The sequence below is a fragment of the Tursiops truncatus genome (assembly GCF_011762595.2).
Source record: "Tursiops truncatus isolate mTurTru1 chromosome Y unlocalized genomic scaffold, mTurTru1.mat.Y SUPER_Y_unloc_1, whole genome shotgun sequence".
NCBI lineage: Eukaryota > Metazoa > Chordata > Mammalia > Artiodactyla > Delphinidae > Tursiops > Tursiops truncatus.
In genome coordinates this window covers 1038310-1064206 of record NW_022983136.1, presented here as the reverse complement: position 1 = coordinate 1064206, position 25897 = coordinate 1038310, and the positions used below count along the sequence as shown (strand labels likewise).

General features: G+C 51.2%; 2 protein-coding genes across 2 annotated transcripts; both read right to left on the bottom strand.

The window, feature by feature from the left end:
* Window positions 1-255: 255 nt before the first annotated feature.
* On the bottom strand, window positions 256-8531 carry LOC117310629 (testis-specific Y-encoded protein 2-like). Its single transcript, XM_033850337.1, has 6 exons — window positions 8487-8531; window positions 2417-3064; window positions 1732-1809; window positions 1517-1628; window positions 1071-1419; window positions 256-418 (listed from the first exon to the last, which is right to left on the bottom strand). The coding sequence occupies exons 1-6, from the start codon at window positions 8529-8531 to the stop codon at window positions 403-405; spliced, it is 1248 nt and encodes a 415-aa protein (XP_033706228.1). The 3' UTR covers window positions 256-402.
* LOC117310628 (testis-specific Y-encoded protein 1-like) lies at window positions 8375-12091 on the bottom strand. Its single transcript, XM_033850336.2, has 6 exons — window positions 11537-12091; window positions 10311-10388; window positions 10011-10122; window positions 9757-9902; window positions 9572-9641; window positions 8375-8863 (listed from the first exon to the last, which is right to left on the bottom strand). Exons 1-6 carry the CDS (start codon window positions 12089-12091, stop codon window positions 8715-8717), a joined length of 1110 nt encoding a protein of 369 aa, XP_033706227.1. The 3' UTR covers window positions 8375-8714.
* Window positions 12092-25897: the final 13806 nt, after the last annotated feature.

Here is a 25897-nt window from a genome sequence, read left to right as displayed (position 1 = left end):
AAAATGACAGGCCCCAGTTAACCAGTCCTTCTCTTATTTCTCCTTCCTCCCCAACCCCCATCCCACAGGCAGAACTGCATCCTCTGATGCAATCCCAAAGTATGATTTCCCCCCACCTCTACAACTCTCCATGGACTGGTAATTCCCAGGCAGCAAACTGAGAAGCCTGCCTGGGGCTGATGTGTCTACCCTGAGCCCCTGCACAAACACCACACAAACACATACAACTGATGCTGCTTATTTATCTTCCAGTTTTATTCCAGGTTTACTGGTGTCTCTCTCTCTGTACGTCTCACCACCAGACCTCTCTTCGTTTCTTCGTGTGCACGACAACCACGTTGACCGTTCGCCTTCACCCAAAGCAGCTTCTTAGGTCAAGGGCGATGCTCCATCACACGCATCTCAAGATCGGGAGTGCCTTTGAAAACACACACAGGCACACACATAATAACCCAACCTCTCTGAACGATGCTAAAGACCGCTTTAACTTTTTAAGGCCCTGCCCAGGAGACAGAGTCACATCCCCTGTGATCTCTTACATTTCCTCCAACCGCATATTAGAAACTTTTCTTCATAATCGACGCAAAATGGCCACTGTTCTCACAATAGCCATGGCAGGTGAAGAAAATGCATAAGAAAAGTAAAAGATGACGGTGATGATCAAAACAGAAAAAAATGATGGGACAGCGGGGTAAGGCTTTGCACAAAGGGGACTCACACACCTTTGTGGAAACGGGGTGGTGGGGGGAACCTGAGGCAAGCCCAAAGCCAAGCCCAAATTTAAGGGGGCATTACAGGAGGCCTGAGGGTGGGGTTGATGGCCATGGAATGACAGTTCAGAGACGTGCACCTTTGAATCTCAGTGACTTTGACTCTCATGCTGCTTCACTCGCCTAAAGCTTCCCTAGTCAGAACCAGTCCTGCACTGCAGTTTTCTAGACGTGCTGTCGCACCCTGACACCCTCACGCCCTGGTGTCACTGTATGCCTCTGAGCCTCAACTCCTCCATGAGTGAAATAAACGACCCAGCTTACTCGTTTCAGCGCCCAGCCCCTGGGCTCCTTACCCACCTGTCCTCCTCTCGGTGACCTGTCCCGCTGGGGCCTTTCTCCCTCGGGTAGTAGCGCAGGGGATTGGGCCACAGGTCCTCGCCGATGATCTGGTAGGGGAAAGGGGCCCGGTCGGGACAGGCCAGGCCAGGCCAGGCCCACACCCCTTCCCCCGACCAGCCGAACAACATCGCCATTGCTGAGGAGGCCCAGAGGCACCCCACCCTAGCAATCCTGCTAGATCCTACACAGCTGTGGTCAGAGAACCAGTTGAAGAAGTTAAGGCCGCTGTTGTTGTGCCTGCGGCTATACATCTCCTCTTCAAAACGACGGTGCCACTGAATTGGAGCGAGATGAGATGCCCTATATCCTGTGGGAAAAGGAGCGTGGGACAAGGGCCTAAATCACGTTTCAAGTTCACCTCACCCCATCTGCCCTCCCCCACGATCCAGGGAGCTGTCTCTTACTAGTGGCCTCAGTGAGATACTCCTTAACAACCACCTCATTCTGGAAATAGGGGTTCTTCCGGAAAAACAACATGATCTTGCGGTAATCACTGCGATCTGCGAACTCCTCCACCTGCCGGGACAAAGTGGAGGCGGAGGGTGAAATCTCTCTCCAGCAGACCTGCTCTTTCCTGCTTTCCGGGATAAATCATTTCCCGTCTCCTCCCCAGCCTGACCTTCAAGTTGGTCATGTAGCTAAGCATGTCTTTATCTTGGGTGCTAATCATGGCCGACATCCGGGGGTGGTTCACAAACTGCTTTACGTCAAGGAGCCTCTAGATGCCGGAGGTGAAAGGGCTGGGAGAACAGAGCGAGCCTGGACAGCGGCCTGGGAGTGTCTGATCTCAAGGCCCCACTAGCATCTAGTCCTATTCCTTCAATACAGACTGCATGAAGGAACAATGAGCCCCTCGGGGTGTGCATATCTGTGCACTAAAACAGGGAGCCTCCGATTCTGAGAGGGAGGCCCTGATCTCCATCTGGACAGAACAAGCTTACTTCCGCACAGCAAACACTCCTGGCTCTAACTAGGATGTGCATTCATAACTCCCCACTCTCACCTCCGTTTTCCCTGATGGTTATTCCAAGAAGAACCTGTGCACAAGACAACTCTTTTGTCTCAAGAGGCCCTGGCACTAATGACAATACCTTTTTGGACCTCTGCAACTAAAGCCCTAGTCTTACTTCCTGCTATGCAGAAAATCAGCATGCCCCCACAATTTCAGGATCACATTTCCCTGAGTGTGCCCACAATGCACAATCCAACGGATACATTTTGGTACCCAAACGGCCCGCTATGTTAGGTACCCCTTGCACTAGCCCGGCCACAACGTGGTCTCTCAAATACAAAATTAAGGATACAACTTTGACCCAGAAGCCAGGGATGCTCTGGATGATGGTGCTTCTGTGTTCCAGATAAGGTTTCCGCCTCCGAAGTGTTGTGACCTTGAGACGAAAGTGTTGTCGGCTGCACTCCCGATTCACAGGCTCCAGCTGTAACTGCAAGACCTTCAGCGCCTCCAGCGCCTCCAGCGAGGCGCTCTTCGGGGAAGGCCCTGGCTCTTCCTGCCCCTGCTCCTGGGGCTTCTCCTCCTGCTCTTCCGCCACCACCTGCTGCTGCTGCTTCTCCGCCACCACCTCCACCTCTTCCATCATGTCCTCCACAGGCTGCCAAAACACCTCCATGATCCGCGCCACCTCTCCCTCCAACAGGGCCGCGCATTGCCGCACCACCTCCCCGCTAAAGATGGCGGCCTCCTCGCCCCACCCATCAGCTAGGGCCAGCACCCTACCCACCTCCCGCACCACACCTGGGGACCCGCGGGCCCCTGCTTCCTGAGGTCCCCCTCCCACACCTAGGACGACCCCGGGTCCCGCCTCATTCCCATGCGGACCTGGCTCTGAGCTGGGGTAGCAGCGAATGTGCGGCAGTTGGAAGCTCAGCACGTGGGCCGAGCACCACGCGGGACAACCTACTACAATCGCGCTTCGCTGCGGACTGAATCGTTCCTAGGAGCCTGTGCGGTGAAGAGAGTTGAAACGCATGCGCAGGAGCTTTGGCCACCAGGCATGGGTGTCCAGGTGGCAGGAAGCAGCTCCAAGCCCCGCCCAGGCCGCTCGGCCCCATCACGACCAATCAGGCGAGGACAGTGGGCGTCACCCTCGGCTGCCTCGCCCCTCGCCCTGTGGAAACAGGTCGGTTTCAGGGATTGCCGGGTCCCCCAAAACACCCGTTCCCCCCGCCCGGCTTAGCAGCCCAGGTTCCACAAGGAGCTGGCCTCCAGGGAGGCCTCCGGCCTTGCGTCTGGGGTGCCCAGGTGCCCTGTGATACCTATGTGGCCTGTGCCAGTTGGAGCCAGGAGTTCCCGCTCCAAACTCAGAAAATCAGAATCTGGTTTCCCTCGGGACCTTTACCCACTGGGAACTCTCAGAAAATGTACAAGGAAATGCATGGTGGCCGAAGTTGCTGGATACTTTTCTTCCAGGGGACAGAGAGCCCGAAGCTCTGTGGCATGAGAGGGGAGTGTCCGGCAAACCCAGCTCTTTGCTCGACTTGAATTCCTTTGCTCAAGAGCAGAAAAGCCACGCAGCGAAGAGCTCCGTCTGAGTGTCTGTCTGTCTCCCCTCTGTCTTTCTCTCTCTCTCTGTGTCTGTGTGTGTGTGTGTGTGTGTGTGTGTGTGTGGTGTGTGCGTGCGCGTTCTTGTTTCTGTATGTATCTGCTCCCTCCCTCTGTGGCCCACTCTCCTGGGATCCCCTCTGGATACTTAAACTCTCCGAGAAATTCTACCTTGCCTGGCACCAAAAGACCTCTCCTCGTGTGTGATTGGCACCCACGGGTTCTCGGACTTTGTGTGACCACACGTTTGCATAGTGCCTTTCAAACGCTCGAGTGGCAGGCAGAAATTGCCTTTCTGCTAGCCAACATAAGGTGACAAGCGTCCCTCCGGGAACGGACATGGACACATGGCACGAGACGAACTTGACTCGGCCATCCTGTCTTTTGAGAGACCGAGAGAGGGACGACGCGCTTTGGTGGCACTGGGGAACGCCAGCAACCTTATTTGGACACGTGCGCACACACTGAGGTGCTGAGGACTGCACCCAGTCAAGGGCCACCACGCACGCATGCATGCCTTCACCACTGCCAACCCGAGGATGTGAATTTTGCCGACCCTAAGGATGCCCTGTGAAAGTGGTTCTGCTCTCGTCCACCTTCCAAATGAGATCACATCCCAGCCCAGCCCTTCGCCCCAGTCTTGTGGGACAGGGGAGCAGGGGTAGAATCCAGCTAAGCCATCACGGCCATACTCCTGAGCCACAAGGGTTGTCAGAACATTAGAGTGATGTCTTAAACCAGCAAAATCAGTGTGAGGCAGCCGGTTATGCCTCGGTGTGGGTCGGTGTGCCAAACCTTATGGAAAAAAGGCCAGGTGTTTCTCAAGGGCCTACACAGGGGTGGGGGAAAGGTTGCTCGTGCACTGGAGAAGGAGATAAAGGTGGCTGTAGCTGAGATGGGAGTGGGGCTGGAGGGGTGGGGGGTGGGTCTTTCCTCTTTGGGCCTGGGCATCGGGCCCTTTATGATTCTCATGTACTTTGCATCCTCCCTGTCCTTCCACAGGTGCTTTCTTCCTCCCTCTAGTCTCAGCCCCTGGTCGAGGGTGCTGGCGTGTGATGCCACTTACACTTTGCTCCACGGGTGGTATCTCTGGGCTGGATTCCCTGGCCTGGGGGCTTCAACTGGCCCACAGTTTACGTACGTTCTCTGAGCTCTTTAAGCTTTTCCACGTCCCCGCGTCCAACCCAACGTCCACGCATGCATGACAGTAGTCGTGCCTATTCCTGACCACGCACGTGCATCACGTGCCCCCCCACTACCCCCCACCCCCCCACACCACACACGGGCAGGTACCTGAGCAGAACTCTACACGTACCTGTTTCCACGAGAAAGGATTTTGGTCAGCGCCCCCTTGTTTACTGTCCCAGTTGTTTTCTGTCCCCCGCCTCCCCTCTGTGGATCTAGCCCACGTGCACATTTAGCTCCACGGGTTGTTCTTGGAACGATTGCCCTGCCTACGGGATGGTGTGGTTGAAAGTGGGCATAGTGGGAGCTGAGTCACGTGCACCTGTGTGCTGTTTCCTCCCGGTTGCCTTGGACAGGGTGACCGTGGGGAGCACGCAGGCTCGATTCCATTCCCCGTGCCCCTGTCTGTGGCACCATACAGGAAGACAAGGTGCTAGGGGCCCAGGTGACTTGGGACACGCTTTCCTCTTCCTGGAGCTCTCAGGTTGGTTCGCGTGTCCCCGGGCCGTCTGCTTAGAGAGGTGCTCCAGGGCTCCCTTTGCTCTGTAGGTGTTTGCCCTCAGCTGGTTTCTCTTTCCCCCTCAGGCAGCTGTGGGAGGCCACTGGGAACCAGGTCGTGGCTACGTGTGTGCTACAATGTCCTGAAGGTGGATGCAGCACTTGGGTGAAGAAATGAGGCTCTGAAGGTGAGGCTGAAAAGAGGAGGTGGGCTCCCTTCCCGTCTGCCCTGCTGTTTACTGCTAAACACGCACAGGGCCCCCACCCTGATGGCCACCCTGGGAATCTTGCCTGCCCCGGGGGCCAACGTCAACCCGTCCCTGGTGCAGAAAGCAGCACCCTCTTCATTCGCCGGGAGGCCCTCTGCCCACTCGGGGCCTCACTGACTTCGTCAAGGACAAGGCTACCTTTCCGTTCCTCTCGGTAGCTCTGTGTTGGCTGAGCCTACTGCTCGGCTGTAGGTCCGCTGACCCCCTGGTAACGGGTTGGCCAGGTGACACCGAAGAGCCTGACCTAGAAACCAGGGGCCCTGCCAGTGTCACCTGGGGCAGACCTCCTTCAGGTTCTGTGTGATACACAGAGAGAACGTGCCCCCAGCGGCACCGGGCAGAGACGTGCCAGCAGAGAAGGGCATAGGGACCGGAGGATGTGATCGCTTTAGACAGGCAGCGAGGCGGGATATCTGACAGAGGGGCTCCTGGCCGCAGTCAGAGAAAGAGACACGAGCTCATGCGCGGAAATGGCAGGGCCCCCAACACGGGCAGGGCCGAGCTTAGAAGCTGCCTCACAAGGGACAAGGACACCAAGACCCTGGCTGACTTCAACACAGAAACCGTCTTCACAGAGATGGAGCCTGCGTGCTCCCTCCTGAGTGGATGAGGGAGATCCCCGCTGGACAAGAAGTCATACGTCTCAGGGCCCCGATAACCCGATATGCCAAGGGACGACGCGGTGAGGGACAGCATGGAGGATGTGGGCCCTCCACCTTGAACAACAGCTACAGGGGAAGCCCCGCGTGCCGTGCCCCAGCGGGGCTGACAGGTTTCCACCCTCAAAGTCGAGGCTTTGTTCCCCAGGGTGACTCTCAGTGAGGCACATCCACTGGGTTGGACCACGAGGCCCCGGCGGTGGGCACCCGGGGCCACAGCGGGCAGTGTAAGCCTTCCTTCCCCACCGGGGGGTGGCCTGACCATTTCTGCCACATCGTGCCTGGGCAGGCGGGCCGCACCTGAACCCAGCCATGGCGCCTTACGCGTGGGTGGCCCAGGTCAAGCTGTGGGAGGACGCTGTCCAACCTTCCCTCTAGCCTTTCATCCTTGCCAGGCCCCTCCCAGCAGCGCTGACCAGGGCAAGAGGGCTCCAGGGACTTGGGCCCGGCTGAGGGTCGGAGGTCCCCTGCTGCCCTGTGTCCCACGTGCAGCCGCAGGGCCACTGCACGTAGTTTCCCTTTGCCTCCACGGTAGGGAACCCTAGGCACCGGAGTGTGGGAGCCACGAGGGAGGCTCCCTTCCAGCTTAAGGATCACGGAGCTGAGGAGGGACAGAGTCCCTGTCTGTCTGTGTGTCTGTCTGTCTGCCTGCGGGGACAGCAGCCGGAGCGGGGCAGGCCTTCCTCTCTAGGCCACGGCTGTGTGCCACCCTAGAAGTGTACACCACGGCCCTCAGGGCTTCAGATCCCCAAGGCTGATGCACGGCAGGGCGCAGCCAGTGCAGCTGGGAGGCGAGGACGAGGATTCCTGAAGCTGCCCTGGTGCTGCAACCCTCCTCGGTCTTGAAACAGCTGCGGGGGCAGTGGGCACCCACGTGGTCTCAGGAGTCCAAACAAGCAAAGGAAGGTCAGCGTGGCCGGTACCACAGGGACAGAGGTGCTCCCCTTGGAACCAAAGTGCAGGCAACGGGGAGGGAGCGCGGCGGACCGCGCTCCTCTCTCCCAAGCCCAGCTGCCGCAGAGTCGGTCCCGGACCTCGTGCATTGGGCCAGAGGTGTGCCTGGAAAGCAGCTGTCTGCTCAGGAAGGAGCACTCCCGGTGCCCGCCATCCCTTCCCCTCACCTGCCCCGGGCCACCCCCCATGCCCCACCCCAAAACGGATCCCTGGGCCTCCCGGCCCGAGGTCTGTCTGCTCCAGGGCTTTCTCTTTCCCGAGGCCTGGCGCACAGCAAGCTGAGAGGAGCCTGCCACGTAGCGGGGTCCAGGCCTGCCGAAGGGATGTGCGGATGGAGGCTCCCAGAGGACGCGAACTGCTCACCGGACGGTTTCTTGAGAAGCGTGCTCCTCTTGGGCATTAGTTCCGCTAAGCGTCCCGCCCCCTCCGCTCCCTAGGGCAGGCTCGGATAGAGGATTTTAGCCTCTGGGTAGCAGAGACTGAGTAACAGTTACGTGCTGCCCCTCGGATCGCCGGGGCGGGAAGCAAGGCAGGCGGCACACCTGCGGTTTGGGAAGGCAGGTGGGTGCCCTTCAGCCGCTTCCCCTCAGCCCTCAGCCCTCACCTTTGCCCCTCTGCCTGTTGCATGCAGGGATGAGAGCCCAGGAAAAGGAAGGGATTCACGGGCGGCCTTTTGCTCACGAGGGAACGGGGCTTCTCTCTGGCAGTTCCTCTCTTCCCCAGTCAGCAGAGCCTGGAAGCCAGCAAGCCGTCTGCTGCGCCCGCAGGCATTGCTCTCTGTCACTGTCCCAGGGTCCCTGCATGCAAACAGCCCGGCCCCCTTCCTTGTCTGCTCGCTCACTCGCCCGCACGCTCACACTCACCCACGCCGCCACCGGGGCACACAGCGACACGTCACACCGGCGTCTGCCTCACGCGTCCTTGGAACGCTGCCCCGCGGGGCGGGCTGCTAGTGCCCGCAAGGATCCCACGCTCCCACCCTGTGTGCTCAACGGTCAGCCTGAGCTTAAGGAGTCACCTGCCTCGTGTCGTGCCAGTGTGCGCCAGACGTCCTGGACGGAGGCTGCTGGCTCAGGCACGGGCCCTAGGCGGCACCAGGCCATTAGGCCCCTGCAAGCCAGGGCCCTTCCCTGTCTCCTTGCCCTGCCTGCGGAGCAAGTCTCCAGTTCAGCAGGCTCTCTTTCTTTGCCTCCTCCTCCTTCCAGTCCCTGCCCTGTGAGGAAGGCCCTGGGCCTCTCCGGAATCCCACATCGTCCTGCCCTCCCCACGTCCTCCACTTCCCCAGGCCCGCCATCTCGCCCACAGACAGGGAGGTCCGCAGGCACGGGCTAAGAAGCCCCACACCACTTGATTCACTCGTGAATACTCCACAAACCCCCGTACCTATACACACACACCAAGACAGGAGCACTTGTGAGCGTGTTTATGTCTCTCTGGGCGTCATTCCCGGCACGTGGGGCCCCGCTCTCTGGAACCTTCATTGGCCATCCTTTCCTCGTTTCTCCCGTGGGCACCCGAACCGCGTAGGTAGACACCTCCACCCGTCTCCCACATCTGTAGACGCCTCCTGACTCTGGTGCTCTTTGGCCAACCTCTGAGGCTCCCCCGGTGCCTTCATCTCTGGGTCTGGAGTGCGCCCGACACACAGACACGTACACACACACAGGAGCACAGGGACGGGAACACAAACGGGGCACAAGGCGTCTCAGCAGGGGACACTGGCTGTGTCCAGCAATATGAGACATGGCGTTGGTGGGCGGTAGGCCCGGCCCTTTTGTGGTCCCTTGCCACTTCCTGCCCCAGGTCCTCAATATTGTCCCCAGCTAGCCTTGTGCCGTTTCCGGGACTGTCTGTGTGGTGGTGCTGGGAGGCTCAGGGATGGACGTGAAAATTCAAAGAAGACTCGGAAAGTCAGCAAAGAGGCGGGAGGAGACTCGGAATGAAGCTCCTCGGCATCTGTAGGCCTTTGCCAGGAGGGAGGGGCCCAGGTGATCCCCAGCTGAGGGCAGGCTGAAGCCAGGGACTGATGATTCACACACAGGTGCCTGCTTAAGGAGGTGCTTGCCTCTTTCATAGACACCTGGGGCACTCACCCTGAAAGTTTAGCTGGTTAGAGTCCTGCTACTCCGTGTGCCCTACAGTCCTCCCGGCTCCATTCTCACCCTCTCACCCGCCGCCAAGGCCGGGGTGACCTGAAACCCAGCTCCGCCCACAGTGTGCTCTCAGCCTGAGCTTTCCCATTTGGGAAAAGGGAGAGCCCCAGTGTACCCGGACCACACTCATTTCAGCGCCCAGCCCCTGGGCTCCTTAACCACCTGTCCTCGTCTCAGTTACCTGTCCCCGTGGGGCCTTCCTCCCTCGGGTAGTAGCGCAGAGGATTGGGCCACAGGTCCTCGCCGATGATCTGGTAGGGGAAAGGGGCCAGGTCGGGACAGGGCAGGCCAGGCCCACGTCCCTCCCCCCAAGCAGCCGGGGGACTCCAGCGTCACCACCGCTGAGGGGGACCAGAGGCACCCCACCTCAGCAATCTTGTTAGACCCTGGGCAGTTGTGGTCAGACAACCAGTTGAGGAAGTGAAGGCCGGTGGGGTCCTGCCTGTGGCTGGGAGCTCCCCGTTCATAATCCCAGAACCAATAGATGCTAGTGGAACGAGACGCCCTGTATCCTGGAGGAAGACAGGGGAGACAGGAAAGGATCACAGTCACGGTGGCCCAGCATCCACGCCCTTCCCCAGCCTCCCCTCACCCCGCAGCCCCGCGGGAGCCCCTCCTACCAGCGATGCTAAGGTGATACTCCTTAAGGATCACGTCATTCCAGAAGTAGGGGTTGGGTCGAAAGAAAAACTTCAACTTGCAGTGGTGCCTCGGATGGCCCAGTTCCTTCACCTGCCACGCCCAAGAGGAGAAGAAGGGCAGGAGCTCTTCTAGGGGTCCTGAGCTTGCCTGCTTGGCAGCCACGAACCATTTCCCCTTCCCTTCTCCTGCTGCTTACACCCAACCTTTAAGGACAACCCCGCCCCCTCCCTACTGGCCACCTGCCTCCACCCACGACGCCCCAGTCTCTCCAGACTGACCTCCAAATTGATCATGTAGCTAAGCAGGTCTTCATCTTGGTCACTGATCACGGCCGAAATCTGGGGGTGGTTCATTATCTGCTTTAGGTCAAGGAGGCTTCACATGCCACACCTCAGGGAAGGAAGAGCTACAAGCCGCAGAACCAGTCCCCAGACCCGCCAGAGGAAGAGACTGCAGCAGCAGATCTGCCAGATCCGTAAGCGCTAACGCCCATCCGGCCCTCAAAGACATCCTCGGCCCCTGCCCTGCCATCAGACGTGCTCTTGCCTGTGGCTGCCTTGGGGTCCAGTGCACCCACCCGGGGAGGGCCTGTTTCCTGAACGAACCTGATCTCTACCTGACCTGTGTGTGCTGGGTGCCGGCATGTCACTCCGTAAGCGGTCTAGATGTGCTGTCGCTGCCTCATGCCTTCTCTTACGCCGTGTGTGCATGGGCTTGTGGGTGTTTGTGTGAGTGCCTCTGTGTGTGTGTGTGTGTGTGTGTGTGTGTGTGAGTACGTGCGCGTGTGTGTGTGTTCAAAGACGAAGCCTTGGGCCTTTGCCCTGTTTCCTGTCTTCAGAAGGGCCTGCGTGGGTGTGTCTGGAGCTCTGCAGGACTCACAGGGTCCACGGGGAGGTCAGGGGCGTGCCTGCGCCTGTGTGTCTTCCACAGACTCGAGTGTGCTGGTGAAAGGCCTGGGGAGGTAAGGATTCTTGCCGGCCCAAGAGCGTGTCCGGGGTCCTGGTGTCCGGCCAAGGACAGCTGCCCCTTACAACTTCACCCTGTGTGCAGGCAGGACCTTGTGCTTTTGCACTGAGGCAGCTGGAACAACTACACGGGCTCTGACTGACCAGGACGGGTATTGGGACTTCCGCTTGTCTCCTGCCAGTTCCCCGGGATAATGCACACTTCCAGTAACTGCTCTGTGTGAGGGGTGCTCGGGGCTATTCCCAATTGTGACCTTGCCACGGGCTCTTCCCTCCACCCTGGGGAAGTACTGCTGTGCACGCTGCAGGCCAAGACCATTCACCCAAAGTTTTCGCTCAGACACCTACAGCTGTGGCCTCCCTCTGTTCCTGCTGCCTCTTTGGAGCCACTCATGCCCTCCTGTACCCACATTCCTCAGTGCTCTTGGCCTGCACCTGCGCCCACCGCTCCCCCTCCCCCACCCCACCCTCACCCCCGCCGCTCCTACTCCTGCTCCTCCTTCACCGCAGCCAACCCCAAGGGGCCTCTGTAAGGATACGGCTCTGGTCCAGAAGCCAGGGATGCCCTGAATGATGGCGCTTCTGCCATCCAAGTGAGACTCCCGCCGCTGACAGATCCTGCGCTTGAGCCGAGAGTAGGTCCTGCTGGCTTGGGTATTCAGAGTGCTTAGCTCTAACTGCAGGGCCTGCAGCGCCTGCAGCGCCTCCAGCGGGGACCCGGTGATCGTGGGTCGAGGCCCTGGCTCTTCCTGCCCCTGCTCCTGGGGCTCCTCCTCCGGCTCTTCCGCCACCACCTGCTTCCGCTCTTCCTGCTCTTCCTGCTGCTGCTCCTCCGCCACCACCTCAACCTCATCCATCATGTCCTCCACAGGCAGCCAAAACACCTCCCCGATACGCGCCACCTCTCCCTCCAACACGGCCGGGCATTGCTGCACCACCTCCTCGCTAAAGATGGCGGCCTCCTCGCCCCCACCATCAACTAGTGCCAGCACCCTACCTACCTCCCGCACCACACCTGGGGACCCGCGGGCCCCTGCTTCCTGAGGACCCCCTCCCACACCTAGAATGACCCCGGGTCCCGCCTCACTGCCCATGCGGACCTGGCTCTGAGTTGGGGCAGCGGCGAAGGTGCGGCAGCTGGAAGCTCAGCACGAGGGCCGCACAGCACGGAGGCCTAGCGACTGGAATCACGCTTCACTGCGGACTGAACCGTTCCCTGGAGCCTCTGCGGTGAAGAGCGCTGAAACGCATGCGCAGGAGCATTGGCCGCCAGGCATGGGTGTCCAGGTGGCAGGAAGGAGTTCCAAGCCACGCCCAGGCCGCTCGGCCCCATCACGACCAATCAGGGCGAGGACAGTGGGCGTCACCCTCGGCTGCCTCGCCCCTCGCCCTGTGGAAACAGGCCGGCCTCTGGGATTGCCGTGTCCCCCCAAACACCCGTTCCCCCCGCCCGGCTTAGCAGCCCAGGTTCCACAAAGAGCTGGCCTCCAGGGAGGCCTCCGGCCTTGTGTCTGGGGTGCCCGGGTGCCCTGTGATAACTATGTGGCCTGTGCCAGTTGGAGCCAGGAGTTCCCGCTCCAAACTCAGAAAATCAGAATCTGGTTTCCCTCAGGACCCTTAACCACTGGGAGCTCTCAGAAAATGTACAAGGAAATGCATGGTGGCCGAAGTTGCTGGATACTTTTCTTCCAGGGGACAGAGAGCCCGAAGCTCTGTGGCATGAGAGGGGAGTGTCCGGCAAACCCAGCTCTTTGCTCGACTTGAATTCCTTTGCTCAAGAGCAGAAAAGCCACGCAGCGAAGAGCTCCGTCTGAGTGTCTGTCTGTCTCCCCTCTGTCTTTCTCTCTCTCTCTGTGTCTGTGTGTGTGTGTGTGTGTGTGTGTGTGTGTGTGTGTGTGTGGTGTGTGCGTGCGCGTTCTTGTTTCTGTATGTATCTGCTCCCTCCCTCTGTGGCCCACTCTCCTGGGATCCCCTCTGGATACTTAAACTCTCCGAGAAATTCTACCTTGCCTGGCACCAAAAGACCTCTCCTCGTGTGTGATTGGCACCCACGGGTTCTCGGACTTTGTGTGACCACACGTTTGCATAGTGCCTTTCAAACGCTCGAGTGGCAGGCAGAAATTGCCTTTCTGCTAGCCAACATAAGGTGACAAGCGTCCCTCCGGGAACGGACATGGACACATGGCACGAGACGAACTTGACTCGGCCATCCTGTCTTTTGAGAGACCGAGAGAGGGACGACACGCTTTGATGGCACTGGGGAACGCCAGCAACCTTATTTGGACACGTGCGCACACACTGAGGTGCTGAGGACTGCACCCAGTCAAGGGCCACCACGCACGCATGCATGCCTTCACCACTGCCAACCCGAGGATGTGAATTTTGCCGACCCTAAGGATGCCCTGTGAAAGTGGTTCTGCTCTCGTCCACCTTCCAAATGAGATCACATCCCAGCCCAGCCCTTCGCCCCAGTCTTGTGGGACAGGGGAGCAGGGGTAGAATCCAGCTAAGCCATCACGGCCATACTCCTGAGCCACAAGGGTTGTCAGAACATTAGAGTGATGTCTTAAACCAGCAAAATCAGTGTGAGGCAGTCGGTTATGCCTCGGTGTGCCAAAGCTTACGAAAAAAAGGCCAGGTGTTTCTCAAGGGCCTACATAGGGGTGGGGGAAAGGTTGCTCGTGCACTGGAGAAGGAGATAAAGGTGGCTGTAGCTGAGATGGGAGTGGGGCTGGAGGGGTGGGGGGTGGGTCTTTCCTCTTTGGGCCTGGGCATCGGGCCCTTTATGATTCTCATGTACTTTGCATCCTCCCTGTCCTTCCACAGGTGCTTTCTTCCTCCCTCTAGTCTCAGCCCCTGGTCGAGGGTGCTGGCGTGTGATGCCACTTACACTTTGCTCCACGGGTGGTATCTCTGGGCTGGATTCCCTGGCCTGGGGGCTTCAACTGGCCCACAGTTTACGTACGTTCTATGAGCTCTTTAAGCTTTACCACGTCCCCGCGTCCATCCCAACGTCCACGCATGCATGACAGTAGTCGTGCCTATTCCTGAGCATGGACGTGCATCACGTGCCCCCCCACGCCCCCCACACACACACCACACACGGGCAGGTACCTGAGCAGAACTCTACACGTACGTGTTTCCATGAGAAAGGATTTTGGTCAGCGCCCCCTTGTTTACTGTCCCAGTTGTTTTCTGTCCCCCGCCTCCCCTCTGTGGATCTAGCCCATGTGCACATTACCTCCACGGGTTGTTCTTGGAACGATTGCCCTGCCTATGGGATGGTGTGGTTGAAAGTGGGCATAGTGGGAGCTGAGTCACGTGCACCTGTGTGCTGTTTCCTCCCGGTTGCCTTGGACAGGGTGACCGTGGGGAGCACGCAGGCTCGATTCCATTCCCCGTGCCCCTGTCTGTGGCACCATACAGGAAGACAAGGTGCTAGGGGCCCAGGTGACTTGGGACACACTTTCCTCTTCCTGGAGCTCTCAGGTTGGTTCGCGTGTCCCTGGGCCGTCTGCTTAGAGAGGTGCTCCAGGGCTCCCTTTGCTCTGTAGGTGTTTGCCCTCAGCTGGTTTCTCTTTCCTCCTCAGGCATCTGTGGGAGGCCACTGGGAACCAAGTTGTGGCTACGTGTGTGCTACAATGTCCTGAAGGTGGATGCAGCATTTGGGTGAAGAAATGAGGCTCTGAAGGTGAGGCTGAAAAGAGGAGGTGGGCTCCCTTCCCGTCTGCCCTGCTGTTTACTGCTAAACACGCACAGGGCCCCCACCCTGATGGCCACCCTGGGAATCTTGCCTGCCCCGGGGGCCAGCGTCAACCCGTCCCTGGTGCAGAAAGCAGCACCCTCTTCATTCGCCGGGAGGCCCTCTGCCCACTCGGGGCCTCACTGACTTCGTCAAGGACAAGGCTACCTTTCCGTTCCTCTCGGTAGCTCTGTGTTGGCCGAGCCTACCGCTCGGCTGTAGGTCCGCTGACCCCCTGGTAACGGGTTGGCCAGGTGACACCGAAGAGCCTGACCTAGAAACCAGGGGCCCTGCCAGTGTCACCTGGGGCAGACCTCCTTCAGGTTCTGTGTGATACACAGAGAGAATGTGCCCCCAGCGACACCGGGCAGAGACGTGCCAGCAGAGAAGGGCATAGGGACCGGAGAATGTGATCGCTTTAGACAGGCAGCGAGGCGGGATATCTGACAGAGGGGCCCCCGGCCGCAGTCAGAGAAAGAGACACGAGCTCACGCGCTGAAAGTGTAGAGCCCCCAACACGGTCTCTGCAAATGCATCCAGGGCCCATTCTGTGATTGTATTCACCATAGACTTTGGCCAGGGATGCGATGCTAGAGATTCAGCCTGGGTCCACAGTGTGAGTGCATTGGCTACAGCCTGTGTCAGTGGGTTTACTGCTGAATATTCAGCCTGGGCCCATGGTATGACTCTGGAAGCTACAGCTTGTATGCAAAGATTTACTGATGGGGATTCAGCCTGAATCCACAATGTGACGGTCCTAGCCTGAGGCTGTATTGGTGGATTTAGAGCTAGGGATTCCGTTTCCGTCAAAATACTTACTGGTAGTGATTCAGACTGTGTCCAGGTATTTACCACTGGAAATGGAGCCTGAGTCCACATATTTACTAATGGAGATTTAGTCTGTGTCTACTTTGTGACTGTGTCAGCTGCAGGTTGTGTCCAGGGATTTACTGCTGGAGTTCAGCCTGGGTCCACTGTGTGACTGCAAGGTACAGCCTGTGTCCAGGGAATTCCTGCTGAAGATTCAGACTGAGTCACAGTTCAAATGTACCTGCCTCAGGCAGTATCCCAAGTTTTGCTTCTGAAGAATCATACTTGGTTCCTGGTGTGACTATATCAGATACAGTCTCTATCCAGGGTTTACATTCCACGATCAATGGTGTGCATGTTTCAGAACCAGCCTCTGTCCAGGCATTTTCTTCTGCAGATTCAACCTGGATCCACGGTGTGACTGTATCAGCCTCAGGCCTTGACCAAGGATTTACTTCTGGAGTGAGAGCCTGAGTAAATAGTGTGACTTTGTCAGATATAGGCTGTGCAAAGGGATATCCTGAGTCCATGGTGTTACTACATCAGCCAGAGGATGTGTCCAGGTCTCTACTGCAGGAAATTAAGCCTGGGTAAGTTATATGATTGTATCAGATACATTCTCTGTCCACTGATTTTCTGTTGGAAGTTCAGTTTGGATCCACTGTATAACACTATCAGATGCAGGCACTGCCCAGGGACTTACTGCTAGAGAATCAGCCTGGGTCCATAGCATGTCTACATCAGTTGCAGCTTGTGTCCATGGATTTACTGCTAGAGATTCAGCCTGGGTCCATGGTATGACTGTGGAAGATACAGTCTCTGTCCAGGGATTCGCTAAAGATTCAACTTGAGTTCATGCTGTGACTGTATCAGTTTCAGCCTCCATCCAGGGATTACAGCTGAAGATTCAGCCTGAGTCCATGATGGAGCTGCATCAGCTACAGCGTGTGTCCAGGTGTTTACTTGTGGAGTTTCTGCCTGCTTGTGGAGTTTCTTCCAAGCTGTGACTGTATCAGTCTCATATTGTTTCCAGGGATTTATTTCTAGATTTACTTTATTGGTCCATGTTGAGATAACTGCCAGTTTCAGACTGCCTCCAGGAATTTACTGCTAAAGATTCTGTTGGGGTCCATGTTGTGACTGTATCCATTTCAGACAATGTCCAGAAATGTAGTATACCGCGTGACTATATCAACTACAGGCTGTGTCCATGAATTTACTGCTAGAGATTCAGCTTTTTCCACTGAGGAACTGTTCCAGCTGCAGTGTCTGTCCAGGGATTTACTGCTGAAGATTCAGCTTGAGTCCATACCGTGACTATGTCAGTTTCAGACTGTGTCCAGGGATTTACTGCTGGGGTCTCAGCCTGAATCCAAGGTGTAGCATCAGCTTCAGCTTTTGTCCAGGGAATTATTTCTGAAGGTTCGCCTTGGGTCCACTGTGTAAATGTATCAGGTAGAGGCTGTGTCCAAGAATTTGCTGTGAGAGAGTCAGTCTGCGTCCACGGTCTAACAGTATCATTGTCAGACTGCACCCAGGGATTTACTCCTAGAGATTCAGCCTGGGTCCACCATGTGAATGTGTCAGCTATAGTTTTTGTCCATGGATTTATTTCTGAAAGTTCACCCTGAGTCCACTGTGTGACTGTATCAGTTATAGGCTGAATCCAGGGTCTCATCGTGTCCGCTTCAGACTGAGTCCACAATCTATCATTATCACCTTCAAACTCATCCCAGGGCCTGACCGTAAAAGCCTCATGTTGTATCCAAGTTTCCACCTTATCGGGTTGGTTCCAGGGCTTGACTATTTTCCTTTGTGGACTGTATCCAGTGGTGGGATGTTTTGATTACTGGCTCTGTCCACAGTGTGACTGTCTCCATTTGAGTCTGGAACCAGTGTTTGACATTTTCAGCTTCAAACTGAGTCCAGGATCTGGCTAGATCACCTTCAGATTGGGCCCAGGAGTGGGCTGTTTCAAATTCTGTCTCGATCCAAGGTTTGCACGTATCCATCCATTTGAGTATTCAACCAAGGTCTGACTCTATCAGATTCAGGCTCAGACCAAGAAATGATTGTTGGAGATTCAGGTTGGCTCCAGGTTCTGATTTTATCAATTTGTGTTTGCAACCAGAGTCTGACAGCATCAGCTTCACGCCTAGTCCATGCTGTGACTGTATTAACTTTAGACTGTGTCATGAGTCTGAATGTAGATGATTCAGGCTTTGTCCATTGTTGGATACTACCAGCTTCAGACTGAATCCATGGTCTAACCACGTCAACTTCAGGCTGAGTCCAAGAGTGGATGTTTTAAAGTCTGCCTGGGTCCTCTCTCCCATTTGATCAGGTTTTGTCCAGAACCAAGATCTGGCTGTACCAGCTTCAGGATGGTTCCAGGGTCTGATTGTTTCAGTTTCAGTGTGGGTCCAATATTTGATTGCATCTGCTTCTGGCTGAATCCAATGTCTATCTTTACCTTCTTCAGTCTGAGTTCTGGGTCTGACAATTTGGAATTTAGTCTGAATCCAGTGTCTGCTTCCTTTAGTCTGTAACCATGGTTTGGTTGTATCGGCTTTTAACTGAGTCAAAGGTCTTGCTGATTGCGTTCCTGACTGGGTCCAAGTTTGGACAATGTCGGCTTCAGGCTGAGGCCACGGTCTGATTGTACCAACTTTAGAGTGGATTAAAGGATCACTTACCTGAGTAACTGTATGAACCAAAAGCCATGTTGTATCTTTAGTCTGCATCTGGGGTTTGACTGTACAGTGTCATGTTTATTCAATGGACTCCTTCTACCCACTTGACTTAAGGATCTGATCGTCCTTGTCTTATACTGGGCCAAAGATGTAATTGTATTGACTGCAGATGGAGTTCAAGTAAAGTTCCTGTTAAGAGTTGATGCAGTCCAAAATTGAGTTGACTTAGATTCAGGGAGAAGCCTGTATGCTTCTGTCTTTTCTATAGGTCCTTGGGATCTAACTATATTTAAGACAGGCTGAAACCAGGGTTCCAAGGTATCGGTTACCATAGGATATTGGGATCTCTCTTCATATAGTATGGAATGAGCCCAGAATCCAATTTTATTAACAATTAAAGGGACCCATGGTTGCAAGTTATAAGTTACTGGTTTAACAACAGCATCAACTCTATCAGCTACATGATGTATTTGGCTTCTAACACTCTCCTCACTAGATTGAATTTGCATAACTATTCCTGTTTTATCAGGCACAAAATGGGTCCAAGGTCCAACAGCAGGTGTAATTTCTAGCCAGGGTCTAGCTAGAAGTTGACCATGGAAAGGAGCCTTAGTAGACTGAACTTGAGACTGAACAGTATTAATCTCAGAATGAACTTTTGATCCATCTATGTCACTTGAAAACAGAACATCTGATCCTTCAACATTACCTAACGGTGGAGTATGAAGCCCAGTTATACCACCTAAAGGTTTAACCCAGGATCTTAGTGAATCTGTCATAGTTTGATACTTACATTTCATTGCGTCTCTGTGAGGAAGGTTCCAGGGTGTAGGTATATCAGGTGTTGGAGTGTTCTGAGGTCCAGACAGAACAGAAGGATCAGAAATATCAGCCACTGGGGTACTCCAGGGCATAGCTGTATGAGAAGGATCCCATGATGTGGCAAGAGGAGAGGTCCAAGATTGTACCATTGGGAATGTGCTAGCAGAGGAGAGCTGACTGCTTTGAAGGCGTAACTGTGTGCTGCCAGGAAAAGAGTCTCCATTATTTGACCCAAAAAGTACTGGAGGAGGATTTCAGCGCTGTCTGTTCAGTGGGAAGGTACCTAATCTTCTCCTCCACGACTGTTCAGAGAATCCATGGGAGGTCAAAATGGTAGAGGCCCTGTTCAGGCTAAGCCTGTCTTGTATACCACGTCCTACCCCAGGAGAAAAACTGCAGGGTAGAGAAAAAATAGGATCCAGTGGCTTCTGGGGTGCCTTGATTAGCCATCTCATCCAAGATAGGCAGGGGGCTGTCTTGGTCACAAGAACTGGGTCATAACAGGCCACCGAGGACTCACTGACCAGGCCTACCAGTTCCCAGTGGTTGCCAAAGGGACAGAGAACAGGACTACCCTGCTGTATCTGAATAAGGCAACAAAGATAACCCATATATATATGAGATAGATAGGCATATATTAAATACATAAGAAACATATCCACATTACATATAGGTATATATTATAAGTGAATTATAAGATACATATTTATACATTATGTATATGCTTAACATTGTTTATAAGGGCATTAAAATATATAAGGTTTATCTTTTTTTCTACCACATATAAATTCCAAATGACATGACAAACATGTGCCTATTTCAAGGAGGTCCATTAAACCACTTAGGTACAAATGACCATAACGCTGATTAAAAGAGGAAAATAGTAGGGGGAATTTAGAGAACATTATGAAACGTAAACTACATATTCAGCAACTTTATTTGGATGTCACTTATTATCCCCTTAGCTGGGTATTTCTAGGCAGATTACCTCTACTGCTTTTAGTCTGGTTCAAGCTATCATTCCTGCTTCCTTCTCACCCATCCTTATCCCAGCATTTGTTCTCATCCAAGCAGGCAGAATGACACTCAGAGTAAAGGCCAAGGGCTTTATGTTGTTACCCCCTGATCTCAACGCTTAACATTTTTCCTTTGTTCATTTTGCTACAATCCAAGAATCGTAACCTCCTGTTCTTTCCATAGTTTCAAAGATTATTTTTAGTAAGTTCTCTACTTCTCAATGAAAATATTCCAGCTTTATTTTATTTTCTTTTTCTTTTTTTAAAAAATCTTTATTGGAGTATAATTGCTTTATAGTGGTGTGTTAGTTTCTGCTGTTTAACAAAGTGAATCAGCTATACATATACATATAACCCCATATCCCCTCCCTCTTATGTATCCCTCCCACCCTCCCTATCCGACCCCTCTAGGTGGTCACTAAGTACCATCCAGCTTTCTTTTTGATCTGAAGAATAAATGTCTCTATGCATCTTCTTTTACATAGTGATGATATATGTTTACATATATCTATATGATTATGTAACCCTCATAAAGATTACATCTGTGAATTGCAGTGGAAAACACTTTCTTTTTTTTAAATTAAATTTAATTTATTTTTTATACAGCAGGTTCTTATTAGTTATCTATTTTACATTAAACTTTTATGTATCGTTTAACGTGACATCTACCCTCTTAAATTTTTAAGCATATTGTATAACATTTGTCAATCTGTATACAGCATGTTGTACAGCATATATCCAGAATTTATTCATCTTGCATAAATGAAAGTGTACATATATTTCATAGAATTTTACACACAACTTTATATGTCACCCCAAAGGTAACTGCCCCTATACAGTAAGTACCCAGCAGTCTTCTGGATGACTCCAGATGCAAAAATTGTTACTTTCAGTCAGGTGGATATGTTGATGGTGGCAGAATGAGAGGTCCACCAGCTTAACTGACAGCTTCTTGGTACTGTTCCCAGAGTTACCGTGGTCTGAAGGAACAGATATAGGAAGGATTGTGAGATATGGGTTATTATGTCTCTTACGTATTTTATACCATAGCTTCCTAAGATTTTTACAGTATATCTTTCAATTTTTTTAATTACATAAAATTCCTGAAATACCCTCACTTCTTTGCTTCCATCTCATCTCATATACACTTATGTTATACACTCTTGGAATTTGTAGCTGTTCCCAAATCCTTGCTAAACAGAATAATAGAACACAGAATAATTGTAACCATTGATAGTTACTTTACTTCCTTAAGGACTCAGTTGTTTCTCCCTGTAAAGTGGAGTAATATGGATTTAATTATTAATAGTTTTTAAACTTTCCATTTTATTTTCTGCTTCATTTGCTTTTTTATATTAATTTCTACATAAACTATCTACATAAACTACATAAACTATAATTTCTATCATAAACTACATTTATGATACAACAGACCATAACTTTTGTGGCTTACTCTGATATTGGTATACCCTGCAGTGTCTGTATGAACAGTTATAACAGCTCTTCCAGAAGATGTTATAAGTGTGAGAAAGCAGTATTTCTTCCCTCCTGATAGGGTATCGCAGGATGACCACCGCTGTGTCTCCTTTGACTTGATCTTTTCCAGTCTATAGCCATGTAAGATACCTTCTTGGTCCGTGGCTCCTGAAATGTCACAGTTTAAGTGTTTCCTAAGGGAAAAGAAAAATAAAGAACATAATAAAATTAGAGTGAGAAAAACATCCATTTAAGCCAAAATGTCTGCCAGTATAAGGTCTTTTACTTACTTAGTAATATAATCCAACAAATTTCTACTTTGTATCCCTGTAAACTGAAGTTCTACATTACACACTGAATACAATTTGAGTTTTAGAACTTCAAGCTTCCTTTTTAATATATTTTCCAAAGAAGATAAAAGTCCTTTTAATGCATCAAAATCCAAAGCCAATATAGTTAATTGTAATGAAGGAAATATAAAAAATAAACACAACTGTGATTCCCTTATGGCTCTAGGTATACTTAAAGTTTAGTCAGACAGCTGGCTATGGAGAGGATCCACCACCGACTCATGAATAATAATGCCCTGGCGGGTTTCAGCCATGGATACTAGCCATGGGGTGCCAGTGGATGCTGACGGTGGGGCAGTCATTGGGGTCGATGAGCTTAACCACTGCTTTTGAGAATTAGGTACTAAAAGGGTCAGATAGGGAGGGGAAGAGGTAAACATAACATGAAAAACAACATCTTGTTGAATGACTAATGAGATTTGTCATCCTACATTTTTTATTTGATGAAGATGGAAAAGAGGAGAATACAGAGAAGAGTGAGAAGGGATAAAGGTTGCAAAAATGGAAGATTAAGTGAAAGAGAAGAATGAATAAGAAATAGGAAATGAGATTAAAAAAATAATGAGAAAAACAGAAGATATTTTAAGAGGTTAAAGAAAAACAAAAGTATCTTCCCCAGTACTAAGACAAAAAAGAGGAGAAAAATCCCAGGTATCTATAACTCACTACCACATCAGTGAAAAAACAATCCCCAAAACTGGTAGAAGCAAAGTGGAGCTTTCATGTTGGCTCACGTGTATGTGAATGCACGAGAGGATTCTAGTAGAATAGCTCTCAAGGTTGAGAGTGAGATTACAGAGTACAGAATGTCTGACATCACAATAACTACTAGTGAGATAGCTACCTTCCTTCTATCACAAGTAATCAACTAGAAATGTTATACGTAAGAAATTTAATGAAGTTAAATTTTTTTTTAACATCTTTATTGGGGTATAATTGCTTTACAATGGTGTGTTAGTTTCTGCTTTATAACAAAGTGAATGTCATACATAAACATATGTTCCCATATGTCTTCCCTGTTGCGTCTCCCTCCCTCCCACCCTCCCCATCCCACCCCTCCAGGCTGTCACAAAGCACCGAGCCAATATCCCTGTGCCATGCGGCTGCTTCCCACTAGCTATCTACCTTACTGCGTTTGTTACTGTGTATATGCCCATGACTCTCTCTCGCCCTGTCACAGCTCACCCTTCCCCCTCCCCATAACCTCAAGTCCGTTCTCTAAGAGGTCTGCGTCTTTATTCCTGCTTTACCCCTAGGTTCTTCATGACATTTTTTCTTAAATTCCATATATATGTGTTAGCATACGGTATTTGTCTTTTTCTTTCTGACTTACTTCACTCTGTATGACAGACTCTAGGTCTATCCACCTCATTACAAATAGCTCAATTTCGTTTCTTTTTATGGCTGAGTAATATTCCATTGTATATATGTGCCACATCTTCTTTATCCATTCATCCGATTATGGGCACTTAGGTTGTTTCCATCTCCGGGCTATTGTAAATAGAGCTGCAATGAACATTTTGGTACATGACTCTTTTTGAAGTTTGGTTTTCTCAGGGTATATGCCCAGTAGTGGGATTGCTGGGTCATATGGTAGTTCTATTTGTAGTTTTTTAAGGAACCTCCATACTGTTCTCCATAGTGGCTGAACCAATTCACATTCCCACCAGCAGTGCAAGAGTGTTCCCTTTTCTCCACACCCTCTCCAGCATTTATTGTTTCTAGATTTTTTGATGATGGCCATTCTGACTGGTGTGAGATGATATCTCATTGTAGTTTTGATTTGCATTTCTCTAATGATTAATGATGTTGAGCATTCTTTCATGTGTTTGTTGGCAGTCTGTATATCTTCTTTGGAGAAATGTCTATTTAGGTCTTCTGCCCATTTTTGGATTGGGTTGTTTGTTTAATTGTTATTGAGCTGCATGAGCTGCTCGTAAATTTTGGAGATTAATCCTTTGTCGGTTGCTTCATTTGCAAATACTTTCTCCCATTCTGAGGGTTGTCTTTTGGTCTTGTTTATGGTTTCCTTTGCTGTGCAAAAGCTTTGAAGTTTCATTAGGTCCCATTTGTTTATTTTTGTTTTTATTTCCATTACTCTAGGAGGTGGGTCAGAAAGGATCTTGCTTTGATTTATGTCATAGAGTGTTCTGCCTATGTTTTCCTCTAAGAGTTTGATAGTTTCTGGCCTTACATTTAGGTCTTTAATCCATTTTGAGTTTATTTTTGTGTATGGTGTTAGGGAGTGATGTAATCTCATACTTTTACATGTACCTGTCCAGTTTTCCCAGCACCACTTATGGAAGAGGCTGTCCTTTCTCCATTGTACATTACTACCACCTTTATCAAAGATAAGGTGTCCATATGTGCATGGGTTTATCTCTGGGCTTTCTATCCTGTTCCATTGATCTATCTTTCTGTTTTTGTGCCAGTACCATACCGTCTTGATGACTGTAGCTTTGTAGTATAGTCTGAAGTCAGGGAGTCTGATTCCTCCACTTCCTTCTTTCGTTCTCAAGATTGCTTTGGGTATTCAGGGTCTTTTGTGTTTCCATACAAATTGTGAAATGTTTTGTTCTAGTTCTGTGAAAAATGCCAGTGGTAGTTTGATAGGGATTGCATTGAATCTATAGATTGCTTTGGGTAGTAGAGTCATTTTCAATGTTGATTCTTCGAATCCAAGAACATGGTATATCTCTCCATCTATTTATATCATCTTTAATTTCTTTAATCAATGTCTTATAATTTTCTGCATACAGGTCTTTTGTCTCCTTAGGTAGGTTTATTCCTAGATATTTTATTCTTTTTGTTGCAATGGTAAATGGGAGTGTTTTCTTGATTTCACTTTCAGATTTTTCATCATTAGTATATAGGAATGCCAGAGATTTCTGTGCATTAATTTTGTATCCTGCCACTTTACCAAATTCATTGATTAGCTCTAGTAGTTTTCTGGTAGCATCTTTAGGGTTCTCTATGTATAGGATCATGTCATCTGCAAACAGTGACAGCTTTACTTCTTCTTTTCCAATTTGGATTCCTTTTATTTCCTTTTCTTCTCTGATTGCTGTGGCTAAAACTTCCAAAACAATGTTGAATAATAGTGGTGAGAGTGGGCAACCTTGTCTTGTTCCTGATCTTAGTGGAAATGCTTTCAGTTTTTCACCATTGAGGATGATGTGGGCTGTGGGCTTGTCATATATGGCCTTTATTATGTTGAGGAAAGTTCCCTCTATGCCTACTTTCTGCAGGGTTTTTATCATAAATGGGTGTTGAATTTTGTCAAAAGCTTTCTCTGCATCTATTGAGATGATCATATGGTTTTTCTCCTTCAATTTGTTAATATGGTTTATCACATTGATAGATTTGCGTATATTGAAGAATCCTTGCATTCCTGGAATAAACCCCACTTGATCATGGTGTATGATCCTTTTAATGTGCTGTTGGATTCTGTTTGCTAGTATTTTGTTGAGGATTTTTGCATCTATGTTCATCAGTGATATTGGCCTGTAGTTTTCTTTCTTTGTGACATCCTTGTCTGGTTTTGGTATCAAGGTGATGGTGGCCTCGTAGAAGGAGTTAGGGAGTGGTCCTCCCTCTGCTATATTTGGAAGAGTTTGAGAAGGATAGGTGTTAGCTCTTCTCTAAATGTTTGATAGAATTCGCCTGTGAAGCCATCTGGTCCTGGGCTTTTCTTTGTTGGAAGATTTTTAATCACAGTTTCAATTTCAGTGCTTGTGATTGGTCTGTTCATATTTTCTATTTCTTCCTGATTCAGTCTTGGCAGGTTGTGCATTTCTAAGAATTTGTCCATTTCTTCCAGATTGTCCATTTTATTGGCATAGAGTTGCTTGTAGTAATCTCTCATGATCTCTTTTATCTCTGCAGTGTCAGTTGTTACCTCTCCTTTTTCATTTCTAATTCTATTGATTTGAGTCTTCTCCCTTTTTTTCTTGATGAGTCTGGCTAGTGGTTTATCTATTTTGTTTATCTT

Excerpts from the sequence above, each read along its gene's own strand:
- LOC117310629 (XM_033850337.1), bottom strand. The coding sequence starts at position 8,531 with ATGGCGGGCCTGGGGAAGTGGAGGACGTGGGGAGGGCAGGACGAT. Across the intron at positions 1,810-2,416 it reads CTGGCTTCTGGGTCAAAGTT|TTTGTGAACCACCCCCGGAT; the intron begins GTATCCTTAATT and ends GACGTAAAGCAG. Across the intron at positions 1,420-1,516 it reads GTATCTCACTGAGGCCACTA|GATATAGGGCATCTCATCTC; the intron begins GTAAGAGACAGC and ends CTTTTCCCACAG.
- LOC117310628 (XM_033850336.2), bottom strand. The coding sequence starts at position 12,091 with ATGGGCAGTGAGGCGGGACCCGGGGTCATTCTAGGTGTGGGAGGGGGT. Across the intron at positions 10,123-10,310 it reads GCTACATGATCAATTTGGAG|GTGAAGGAACTGGGCCATCC; the intron begins GTCAGTCTGGAG and ends TGGGCGTGGCAG. Across the intron at positions 9,642-9,756 it reads GGTCTAACAAGATTGCTGAG|ATCATCGGCGAGGACCTGTG; the intron begins GTGGGGTGCCTC and ends TTCCCCTACCAG.